The sequence below is a fragment of the Pangasianodon hypophthalmus genome, chromosome 26, assembly GCF_027358585.1.
Source record: "Pangasianodon hypophthalmus isolate fPanHyp1 chromosome 26, fPanHyp1.pri, whole genome shotgun sequence".
Taxonomy (NCBI): Eukaryota; Metazoa; Chordata; class Actinopteri; order Siluriformes; family Pangasiidae; genus Pangasianodon; species Pangasianodon hypophthalmus.
The window spans coordinates 14300954-14313944 of NC_069735.1; the positions used below are offsets into that span (position 1 = coordinate 14300954).

The 12991-nt window shown below is 40.2% G+C and overlaps 1 protein-coding gene across 8 annotated transcripts in view; it reads right to left on the reverse strand.

Moving 5' to 3' along the window:
• The window catches only part of nfixa (nuclear factor I/Xa), a 113189-nt gene that overhangs the window by 18306 nt on the left and 81892 nt on the right, over window positions 1-12991 (reverse strand). For all 8 annotated transcript variants that reach the window (XM_053230128.1, XM_026932202.3, XM_026932196.3 and 5 more), the window contains 2 exons: window positions 5638-5700; window positions 4270-4344 (listed from right to left, as the gene is read on the reverse strand). In XM_053230128.1, the coding sequence (XP_053086103.1) occupies window positions 4270-4344; window positions 5638-5700 (138 nt within the window). The remainder of the gene's footprint in view (window positions 1-4269; window positions 4345-5637; window positions 5701-12991) is intronic.

Below are 12991 nucleotides of genomic sequence, written 5' to 3' on the forward strand. Positions count from 1 at the left end.
AGAGAGTTGAAAGCACTCTATTTACATAAACATACTAAGTTTAAGTAAGTAAGTACTTACTTAAATCATAAGGAAAAACATTTTAAACTTCAGAATAGTTTCAGACTTCTAACTAACACTTTTTTTTTATTTCTTTTTTCTCTCATCAAATGAGGAGATGATAAATAGAGAACCAGCAGAGGTATGAGCTGTGAGCTGTGAGCTGTGTGTGGGACTCTTTTTTTTTTTTTTTTTAATCCCACGCCCACTTGCTCCTGCAGATATTTCAGTTTGCACTCGCCCACTGGTCTGGTTTCTAATAAACTCATTTGGTCCAAACCAACCAAACAAGCATAATAAAAGTCATTTAAAACCTGTTAATAGAGGATTTTATAGCGCTTAATCATAACTGTCGACCAGCTGGACTCCAGAAACAAATCCTATTTTTGGTTGTGCTGCTCAGACCCAAAACAAGGACAATACCTGAACTGAATCACATCTCTGTTTTATTGGCTCTGTCATTGTTCAAAGAGCATTTACATAAAAACCACAGATTACTCTTTTACTCTTTCCTGGGCAGCTGGGATGCAGCAAAGTGCAATATTTTACACACCCTCTGCAACTGCAACACCATCTCAGTGGTATATAAACAAACCTATCCCAGTGGAACGATCATGGCTAATCATGGTGTAAGACATTTTCTCCTGTTCTTTCTCAGTTTCATTTTCGTGGTCAGAAGTTTAACTGCAATATGCAATGCTGTGGGTGGAGCAGAGCAAACTGTAGTGTCACATTCACAGTCTTGTATTTTTCAACCTTAGTGCTTAACAAAATGGTATCTTCCCACTTTCAAGCAAAGCATTACAAACATCTCTGAATCAGACAGTCGATTCTGCGGAGTGCACAGAATATTATATAATTAAACAGAATCAATAGAACGTCTAACAAAACTAGTTCAAAATCTAGTTCATGTTTTAATTTGGAAATCATGAGTTTGAATCCATGATGCCCAGGACCCAAGGGAGCAAAAACTGGCTGTGCTATCTAGGTGGGAGGGGCATACTCCCTCTCCTCTGTGAATCACAGCAACACTAGCCAATCGTGCTCATCTGTGAGCTCATGTATGTGGAAGAGGGCAGATAGCACTTTCCTGTGAGTGTGTTACTGCACATGTGCTTACTGTGTATTAAAGGAAGCACATGTTTTTTTCATTCTGGCTAACTGTTGGTTATTTCTCCCACTACAATATTAAACCTAAATCTTAAGCAACATCCATAAGTAAAAGCGAATCTTATGTCAACAGGAAAATGTTATGCTAAATGACACACACTATGTTTCTATGTTTTAAAAGAGAATAATTTGATTGGATGCTGCAGAGGCACGCCTAACCACAATTATCCTGCTCTTCGCCAGGTCACCGCCTGTGCTGACGGTCATGAAAAACACTGAGAATATGTCTGCCACACCCACGTGTCAACACTGCGTTCTTGTTTTTGTACTTATTTTTGCACTTGCATTAAAATCCAGAAAAAAAGGGGCTGCGTGATGCTACAGCAAGAAAGCACTGCATGGATGCCAAAACGGTTTGTTGGTCTAGCGTACGTGTCCACCCAACCCATTAGTGGTTATATTACAAGACGACTCTCCCTTCAGAACGATGATTACAGCCTCAAATGTTCCCTAGAGGACCGACTTTGTAACTTGGACACGACCAAAATGAAATGGCGGTGCTGCTGAGGTATAGTCCCTGCACGACTACATGGTTAAGTGTACCTATTAGCATGGGTTTGTCACGGTTCAACATATTAGCTTTGTACTGAAGAAAGTGAACAGAGCTAGTCTTTTAACCAGCACTGGATGGACTTGGCTGTTACGCAGACAGATATACACATATCTTGCAATTTTGTCGTCCAAAATCTTAAATGAAACACTCCTGTTGTCCCTCCAGTCCAACAATCTCATTTTCGTGTGCTGTATCTTGGCAGGACGTCCAATCTCAGATCCTTAAACTTATTTGATTATATTTTTATCCCGGTGATGTAGTTGGACATTTCCAGCAGTCACAGTTTTGGCGTGAGAGAAATAAACTCTATTCCCATCGTTAGTGGAGACACACACACACACACACACACTGCTGGTATATCTGAGAGCGCAGATTTAATTGCTGCTGTTGAGAAGGCAATCACACTGTCAGATTCAAGGTCATTTGTCGCATTTTTGGACGATCTGAAAGAAAGCAAATGCCGTTTTTTAGCGAATTCATGTTGATACGTGCAATTTAGCTAGACTGAGAGTTGGCGAGCAACTGCATATTCCAAAAAATTGGACTACCATCTTGTATAGACAAACACACAAACCCATTTCAAGGCCCAATTTCTTTGCCTCCTGCAATATAGCCATCATTTATGCAGAGTTTTGCTCAAAGCAAAGGCTTGGGACAGAGTCACGTTACAGATGTGGGTGCTGCAAATAACGGAGTGTACGGAGCGTTATGAATTCAGCCCACTCTACGGTCTGTTATGAATTTAACCCGGCCCACCATCAGCGATGTGCCGCTTCCAAAAACATCAAATTGCAAATGTTCTTCCAAAATTTTGTAACACCGATTTCAAAGGGAATCGCAAATAACATCGTCGGAACAAGAATACACTCTGTGTAGAAACTGGCGCAGCGCGAGGCTGAAATGGTTTTCCATAGCTGTGTCCAGATGTCAGTAGTGATATCCATACACTGCTATGACATTGTGTTTCATCAACATGCCTGAACGCTGGCGATGAAGCAATGCGTTTCTGCTTGGCTATGGATTTATATTGGTTAGTGATTTCCTGGAAGATTATTTTTGTTCTCTTTTTACGAAAAAGCACAAAATGGAAGACAGTGGAGCTTGTTTCTGCCCTTATTTATAGTGAAAACTTTCACTGTATTTATATCATTAGAGAAGCTGCCTGTTATGAATGCGGGAAATAAAGAAATTTTAGGTGATAATTTCATGTCTAGTAATCTAAAGATTTGGTTTGGTATTAAATAATACATTGATACTAGCTAATAAATCATCAGGACTGATTACTGGTATTTTTCTGAAAGGCATTTGTAACTTAAGTTAAACTGAAAATCATGATCAGTGCTCAGAGTAGTGAGGAAGAGTACGGTCTTCAGGAACTTCAGGAGTCAACGTGATGTGGATTTCAGTGTTTCTAATGCCAGGAAGAAGAAACTTGAATAATTATTATCTATATTTTTTTATTTAAAAATTCCTACCTATAAAATGTAATATTTTTGTAATTAATTTGAGTTTCATTAATATGCATAACGATTTTGAACATTTTACAGCTCTTAAAAGGTGTCTGTATGATTCATGTGATTTTAATTACCTTCACATTATATCAAAACTAGAGATCTGATATCCAGGGCTGATACCAGCAAAAAACGGTGGATCGGATATCGGAGAAAAAGAAAGAATGAATCTGATCCGATTCTGTAACAAATGCAGGAGATTCAGATTCGATTAGGAAAAGATTTTTTTCTTGTGTGTGTGTTTTTTGTATTATATTTATACGTTATAATTTTTTTATACAGGGCGTCCTGTAGGTCCACCATCATAGGGTAGAAATTAAAAAGGTCAGATAAAAGCTTGTATTTACAGAATTTGCCCAATATGACATCTTTGTCTTGGATTTCCTGTGAGTAGAAACATTTGGATTTATTCTTCCTACAAATATGTTTTATGTTTATGGCGTGTTAGGACTGAGAAGGACAGGGCTGGGTGATATTATGAGATGATACTGATATTGTCATATACCTGCATACTGTCATGATACACTTTGCTGAATCAATGTTTTTGATGGTTAATCACTGTAACAAGTAAGGCCTGATTTCAGAGGATTCTGACTAAATTCAACCAGCTTTATTATAATTTGCTGTGCTCGAAGGTGCTCAAACACACACACACACACACACACATACACACACATACACACACACACACACAGACACACAGTATGAACTGTATAATCTAAGGAATTAGGAATTGTAGGCAGTTTGTTATGTACTGCAGGCTGGATTTCGACTGTCTGTTTCCGCCCACGTGAGACTCGGGATAATACGTTGCCTATTATGTTCAGTAAAATGGGTTTTGTCTTCAATAAAACTCTTTTGTCTCAAAGCACAACTCCGTTGTGAAAGGATGTGAAAGAAAATATTTTAAAAAGCCCCACAGAAAATGATGATATTTACACATGCAAATACATAAAGATGACTCAAAGCTCGGAGTGTGAGCACATGTTCACTCACTTTGTGAAACTCGTACGAGCTCGGCTGCGTTCCAAACCCCCGATGTGACGAAGCAGTCCTGGAAGCTCAAATGCCCTGCGGATAACATAAGGCAGCTGTTATAACCTCTTATAACCACAGGCCTTTAAAAACGAAATGAATGCATAGTGTCAAAGGTATCACACATATAATTTTGCAAGCTGTCTTTCTAGTTGGAAAGGCTTCATTTCACGACATGTTTTATACAAGATGATTTAAAACGTTAAATCAAATGTACACAATTTCCACTAACCAAGAAAAGCTCTGTCGATGTACTAGAGCCACAAGGCTAATGTAGCATTATAACATGTGATAACAAGCTTATAACTACCATACGTAGTCAGTAACACTATTTGTGCAAAATCAGCATGTTTGTTTATTTTAGAACATTTAAATTGGACCTATATTATCATCTAAATGACTTTTAGAAGAAAGTTGGTAAGTGTCTTTAGCTCCATGACATCATTTTTGTCCATTTTATCCATTTTAATAGACAACAGTGTCATACAGTACACATCAGCGAGTCGACAACTCCATGAAGCAGTCTGAGGTGAATGTGTGATGAGGTAACCTTTCATTGCTTGATGAAACAGAACAAAATTAGTGTACCATTATCAAGAGAGAATTAAGTGTGGATTTCCTCTCTTTCTCACGTCTCTTAGGAGTTAAATTAGAAATCTGGAATAGTGCCGTTGTAATAAATTACAACCGAATGTGGCCATGACTAACAGCACAGGCTCATGTTCATTCAATCATGGTGTCGTGGTGAATCCGGAGTTTATCCCTGGAACACCGGGCGTGAGGTAGGAATACAACCAGGATGGAACACTAGTCCATCACAGACACACACACATTCAACACACTCATTCACACCTAGGGGCAATTTGGAGTTGCCAATCCACCTACCAGCATGTTTTTGGACACTGAGAGGAAACCAGAGAACCCAGAGGGAGTTGGATTTGGGAGAACATGCACACAGACAGTAACCTGAGCTCAGGATTGAACCTGATACTTTACTAAATGCTACAGAAGAGTGCACTATTTTGGGGGAAATTTTGAGTCATACCTGTAACCAGACTGATAAAAAATACAGTGTGTGTGTGTGTGTACGTGTGTGTGTGTGTGTGTAATCTCACAATGCAATGTAATAGTTTACTATGCAACATACCCATAATGCACTATATGACTGAAAGAAAATATAGGAAGTAAAGCGTGATTTCAGACACCTGGTGTGTTTTGAAGTGGTTGATATGTGAGTGCAGCTGAAGATGCTAAATTAAACCTACAGATGAATGGGTGTGTTATAACGCCTTATAACAGCTGTGGTTAGATTCAGAGCTGGGATCTTACCGTTTGGTGGAGGTTTGATGTCTGAGTCTGCCTGTTGGCTGGAACTGTCTGATTGTCCTGATTCTATAAGACAAAAACAGAGAAAGAGATAGGAAGAGAGAATGTTAAAACATGATATATTTACATATAAAGATGATCCAGAGGAGAGAATGAGTGTGTGTGTGTGTGTGTAGGTGTGTATCATTCGCCCACAGGTGACAAGAGAATATAGTGGCACATGCCAGCATGATTTGATACAGTGCGGTGGAGATTAAGAGAGAGACACAAAGAAACACCAGTAAATACCTCAAGCACAAGAAAGCAAGTGAGAGTGAATAAGAATAATCTTTCTCTCTCTCTCTGTCTCTCTCTCTCTCTCTCCCTCTCCCTCCAGAAACCTGGCAGCCATGTTAGCGTTTGGCAGCCATTTTAGCATTGGCGGTGCAGATGCATTCCTACTAGCTGACAGCACACACACACATCCACACATCCACACATACACACTTGCAAAAAAATATAAACACAGACCTATAAGCAAACTCGAAAAATTATGCCATCTAACAAAAATCTATGAAAACCACAGCAGAGTCCAAATTCACCTCCGTTCACCTCGGTGGGACGCATCTGCTGCAGCGCTCGCGCACATAAACAGCAGCTAAAGCCGTTAACGGCCGGCTCCGTCATGGAGAATGACGTACTTTTGTCCACTCGTATAAGTGACGGTGTCCGAAATAAATCACTCACACTGGGACGATGACAATAAGGGATAAAAGGTAGTGAAAATCTGTGTGTGTGTGTGTGCTGTGAATGCGGTCCACACATTTAGACTTCAGCTAGCATTGAACTGCTGTTCTGAGAGTGCTTTAAGCCCAAACTCTGATTGGTTAATGGGAAAAATTAGTGCCTTCATGAGATCTGCATGGAATTTGTGAGAATTTCGGTGTAAAGTGGGTGGGGTTAATTATGAGCAAAGCTTGCGTAACCTTTATACCGCCTTTACATTATGATGGCAGACGGCAAACTTAATGGTTTCTGTTTTTTTTCCTCGGAAAACTGTCTTCAGTGGCGAAATTGCAAAATTCCAGCAGAAACTTCCATCAGGAATTCTATCAATCTTCCTAAATTTTGCCATTGCGCAGTAGTGATAGCATAAACTGGACGATGATTTGAAAGCTAATCTAGAGACTGATTTGAAGTGACTAGCTGTCTCAATTTGTGTGTGACATTAAATAGTTACAGCTTAATCATACTTGAAATAAATGTTATCTTTGTGCTGTACTAGCATGGCTGTCTACTACTTTTACATAGGATACTTTGTATGAAGTTTAAAGCAATATTTTGGTTTACAATACACACAGATATCTTTATTCCTTTACTCCATAAAGACTTTGAGACTCTCTAAAGCTGAGATTTCTGATCTTGAATCTGATCACACTGGAAGGTGAGTGGAGCTTAACTGATGGTGCAGTTACAAGCTTCAGCCACAAGGGGGCAGATAATCACTCTTTATCACACCCACATCTGTCTTTATCAGTGCCAAACTCTTCAGATTAACTGTGTCCTGGATCACACACACACACACCATGGGGTGCATTGTCATGAACCTACAGTGGTAGGTCACATACAGTAGAGCTTCAGTTAATTCCCAGTGAGTGTGCGTCACGTGTGTGTGTGTGTGCGTGTACTCTACTTATTTAACGTTGCATACGAATTGGCAAGGCAAGACACCTCAAATCAAGAAGGCGTGTCCTAATGACGGAGCTGTGGCCTCTATGTGTGTCAGCCCTAATTAAGGAGGCGTGTCCTCTCTATATGTGTCAGTCTTAATGAAGGAGGCGTGTCCTCTCTATATGTATGTCAGTCTTAATGAAGGAGGCGTGTCCTCTCTATATGTATGTCAGTCTTAATGAAGGAGGCGTGTCCTCTCTATATGTATGTCAGTCTTAATGAAGGAGGCGTGTCCTCTCTATATGTATGTCAGTTTTAATGAAGGAGGCGTGTCCTCTATACATGTATGTCAGTCTTAATGAAGGAGGCGTGTCCTCTCTATATGTATGTCAGTCTTAATGAAGGAGGCGTTTCCTCTCTATATGTGTGTCAGTCTTAATGAAGGAGGCGTGTCCTCTCTATATGTGTGTCAGTCTTAATCAAGGAGGCGTGTCCTCTATACATGTATGTCAGTCTTAATGAAGGAGGCATGTCCTCTATACATGTATGTCAGTCTTAATGAAGGAGGCGTGTCCTCTCTATATGTGTGTCAGTCTTAATGAAGGAGGCGTGTCCTCTCTATATGTATGTCAGTCTTAATGAAGGAGGCGTGTCCTCTATATATGTATGTCAGTCTTAATGAAGGAGGCGTGTCCTCTCTATATGTATGTCAGTCTTAATGAAGGAGGCGTGTCCTCTCTATATGTGTGTCAGTCTTAATGAAGGAGGCGTGTCCTCTCTATATGTGTGTCAGTCTTAATGAAGGAGGCGTGTCCTCTATACATGTATGTCAGTCTTAATGAAGGAGGCGTGTCCTCTATACATGTATGTCAGTCTTAATGAAGGAGGCGTGTCCTCTATACATGTATGTCAGTCTTAATGAAGGAGGCGTTTCCTCTCTATATGTATGTCAGTCTTAATGAAGGAGGCGTGTCCTCTATACATGTATGTCAGTCTTAATGAAGGAGGCGTGTCCTCTATACATGTGTGTCAGTCTTAATGAAGGAGGCGTGTCCTCTCTATATGTGTGTCAGTCTTAATGAAGGAGGCGTGTCCTCTCTATATGTATGTCAGTCTTAATGAAGGAGGCGTGTCCTCTCTATATGTGTGTCAGTCTTAATGAAGGAGGCGTGTCCTCTCTATATGTGTGTCAGTCTTAATGAAGGAGGCGTGTCCTCTCTATGTGTGTCAGTCTTAATGAAGGAGGCGTGTCCTCTCTATATGTGTGTCAATCTTAATGAAGGAGGCGTGTCCTCTCTATATGTGTCAGTCTTAATGAAGGAGGCGTGTCCTCTCTATATGTATGTCAGTCTTAATGAAGGAGGCGTGTCCTCTCTATATGTATGTCAGTCTTAATGAAGGAGGCGTGTCCTCTCTATATGTATGTCAGTCTTAATGAAGGAGGCGTGTCCTCTCTATATGTATGTCAGTCTTAATGAAGGAGGCGTGTCCTCTCTATATGTATGACAGTCTTAATGAAGGAGGCGTGTCCTCTCTATATGTGTGTCAGTCTTAATGAAGGAGGCGTGTCCTCTCTATATGTATGTCAGTCTTAATGAAGGAGGCGTGTCCTCTATACATGTATGTCAGTCTTAATGAAGGAGGCGTGTCCTCTCTATATGTATGTCAGTCTTAATGAAGGAGGCGTGTCCTCTCTATATGTGTGTCAGTCTTAATGAAGGAGGCGTGTCCTCTCTATATGTATGTCAGTCTTAATGAAGGAGGCGTGTCCTCTATACATGTATGTCAGTCTTAATGAAGGAGGCGTGTCCTCTATACATGTATGTCAGTCTTAATGAAGGAGGCGTGTCCTCTCTATATGTATGACAGTCTTAATGAAGGAGGCGTGTCCTCTCTATATGTGTGTCAGTCTTAATGAAGGAGGCGTGTCCTCTCTATATGTATGTCAGTCTTAATGAAGGAGGCGTGTCCTCTATACATGTGTGTCAGTCTTAATGAAGGAGGCGTGTCCTCTATACATGTATGTCAGTCCTAATGAAGGAGGCGTGTCCTCTCTATATGTATGTCAGTCTTAATGAAGGAGGCGTGTCCTCTCTATATGTGTCAGTCCTAATGAAGGAGGCGTGTCCTCTCTATATGTGTGTCAGTCTTAATGAAGGAGGCGTGTCCTCTATACATGTATGTCAGTCTTAATGAAGGAGGCGTGTCCTCTATACATGTATGTCAGTCTTAATGAAGGAGGCGTGTCCTCTATACATGTATGTCAGTCTTAATGAAGGAGGCGTTTCCTCTCTATATGTATGTCAGTCTTAATGAAGGAGGCGTGTCCTCTATACATGTATGTCAGTCTTAATGAAGGAGGCGTGTCCTCTATACATGTGTGTCAGTCTTAATGAAGGAGGCGTGTCCTCTCTATATGTGTGTCAGTCTTAATGAAGGAGGCGTGTCCTCTCTATATGTGTGTCAGTCTTAATGAAGGAGGCGTGTCCTGTATACATGTATGTCAGTCTTAATGAAGGAGGCGTGTCCTCTCTATATGTGTGTCAGTCTTAATGAAGGAGGCGTGTCCTCTATACATGTATGTCAGTCTTAATGAAGGAGGCGTGTCCTCTCTATTTGTGTGTCAGTCTTAATGAAGGAGGCGTGTCCTCTATACATGTATGTCAGTCTTAATGAAGGAGGCGTGTCCTCTATACATGTATGTCAGTCTTAATGAAGGAGGCGTGTCCTCTCTATTTGTGTGTCAGTCTTAATGACATTATGATTGCGTTTATATTAACATCTGCAAAAAGGCACTGTGTTAATACGTGTGTATAGGTGTGAGTGCGAGTCAAACTGAGTGAGTGAGTGTGTGTGTGAGAGAGAGCACCTGCATATGTGTGTGTGTGTGTGTGTGTGTGTGTGTGTGAGAGAGAGAGAGAGAGAGAGAGGGAGCAGGTGTGGTGTGAGTGGCCCGCGCCCAGCCTGCCACCCATCTGTGTGCCTGCCTGCCTCAGCCAAGAGAGAGAGAGAGAGAGAGAGAGAGAGAGAGAGAGAGAGAAAGGTACTGGCATGATCTCCCTCTCTCTCTCTCTCTCTCTCTCTCTCTCTCTCTATAATTCCTTCCATGTTTTTAGTGTTTTTAATTAGCGTGAGTCATTCCTGGTTTTAGCGTTAAGCTCCGCACAGCCGAAGATCTATTTTCAGAACTCAGATGCGACGTAAGGCTCCATCACGGAGCTCTGACTATTATGCATGCTCGTCACAGACCAGCAACAGAACATTTATCCATAATTAAAATAGACTGGCAGCTAGAGGGAAAAATGTGTGTGTGTGTGTGAGAGAGAGAGAGAGAGAGAGAGAGAGAGCAGCTTGCTGAAGTGGGTTTGTGCCTTGGAGCGATTCTGACAGGCTTTTGATAGGACAGCCATGCAGAGTCTCCAAGGACCCCCTGGGCTCAGTCCCATCTTACACACACGTGCATACACACACACACACACACACACACACACACACACACACACACACACTACAGCGTTCATTTGCAGCATAAACTCGGTATCTAAATGACTTTCAGTGAAGCTCTCTCAGATGGATTGCTTATTAATTCGGTGTTTGGACAAAAATTGAATTTTCCACAAATGTCGATTTGAACCGAGGCACGTTTTTGAGTTTGACGTTTCCTTTTCCTGGTTTAGCACTCGAGCCATGAGGAGAAACAAGCACGGAAAACTTGTGAAATTTTACCGGAAGTTTCGTTAGTCATTAATTTCATCTTTTCATAAATATTGTGTGTACAGTAAATTCATATCTGATCAGAGTTTGTGTAAGTTCAAGAGCAATATCATCACTAATATAATAAGTAACCATACTTATTATAATTGTTCACAAATCTGTTCTGTAACTGATTCAGAGACAAAGACAAATGCATCTGAAGACGTTTTTAAGCTCCAGTGTCTGTTTGCTAGAACTACACACACCAGTCCAGCTAATCTATCACCACACACACACATTCTAACCCTCGACCAATGACATCCCCTCAACGCTAATCTCACACTACTGCGGCGCCGACGCCACGTCCAAGCACCGCGTAGGACAGTCTGGGAAAGTTGGGCTTGGTGGTAGTTAATAACAACTCCTCTCTGCCACTGAAATCTTATTCAGTTTACAGCAAATAAAACATGGAAATGCTGGCATGAAATATGCAGCCTAACATTTTTGTGTGGAAAGCCTAAATTAGGAATAACATAATTGCATTCCATAGTAGTTTCTTTTGTTTTCTTTTTTTTTTTTTTAATAATAAGGCAAAAGCAGCTCAAATGGGTGATCTCGGAAAACACTGCAAATTTTCCTGAACAATTAACAGCAAATAAACGCAAAATAAACATAACATGCTGACTGTAAAAAAAAACAAATAATAATAATGGAATTCTGCTGAATTTTTTTTATATATATGTTAAAGCCAAAGTTTGAATCAAATTAATAACAAAAGTCTTAATTAACTTGTCAAACTTCTTGTCGATTCGAGTGCATTCTGTATGGAGGTGAATCATTTGAACAATTTTATTTATTTATTTATTTTTAAATTAAATGACATTGCGTGAGACAACTTGACTATTTCTGGTCTGTTTTTTTTTTTTTTTTCCGAAAAAGCAGAAATACTGTAGTCAATTTTCCAAATCAAACACCAGGGACAGCTTTCTCCAAATCCTCTGTGAGGTTAAAATGACTAAAACGATCAACACAATACTTCTGCTCATGATGCACAGAAGCGTGCATTCATGATGATGAATTCAGACACGTTACATACTTTATAATTGTTTGAATTGGTTGAACCGAATAATCTGTACACTTGGTGTTACTTTGAGACTACACTGAAAATCATTTGAAACTGAAAATAAGCAGGGAAGTGAAGAAATTTAAAACAAAGCAAGCAAGGAACACTCACAGATATTCAAGATTCTGAACTATTTCTAGGTCACTAATTTAATGTGTGATGAACTTACTTGTACAAAAGGTCAGATTTTCCTTGAGTCGTCTCTCTCACGATTTGATCTAACGTCAGGTTTCATGCAAACTTGTGCATGCTGTCATTTTGGGTAAATGTACCAGACACTCGGAAATTCAAAAATTCATGTAAATATTTCTAAGATTCTACTTTTCCCTCATGTCATTGTGGCTGATGATAAAATCTGTAATGAAATGATTATCAGTAGCACGTTCTAGTGAGTGAATGAAAGGACAGTGGAGGAAATCATGGACATAAAGGTGTGAAAGTGTGTGTGTGTGTGTGATAGTATATACTTGAAAAGTGAGACTTGTGTGTGTGTTTGTGTGTGTTTGTGTGTGTCAGGGTGAGTGCACTAGAGTGTGTATGTGTCTAAGTGTGTGTATGTCCTCAGATCACCCCATGACTGAGGCAGGATGTGACTGTTAGAGGAGCAGCACAATAGCTTAGTGTGTTTCGTGCAGCGCGGGAAAGAAGACACACACACACACACACACACACACACACAGATCACATACTAGCCGTCTTACTGCAGACAGATTTATATTATAAGAATCTCACAATGATGCAATTTATTAAAGTTTTAGCAAAAAATAATAATAAAAATGCGTTATATTTCTGCCAAAAAACAGCGGCTTTATGATGTTTTCTGTCAACAGCACAAATTCATCCAGCATTTTATGGTGGTGTGTGAACACACACACCCCACAAAGTCTGCAG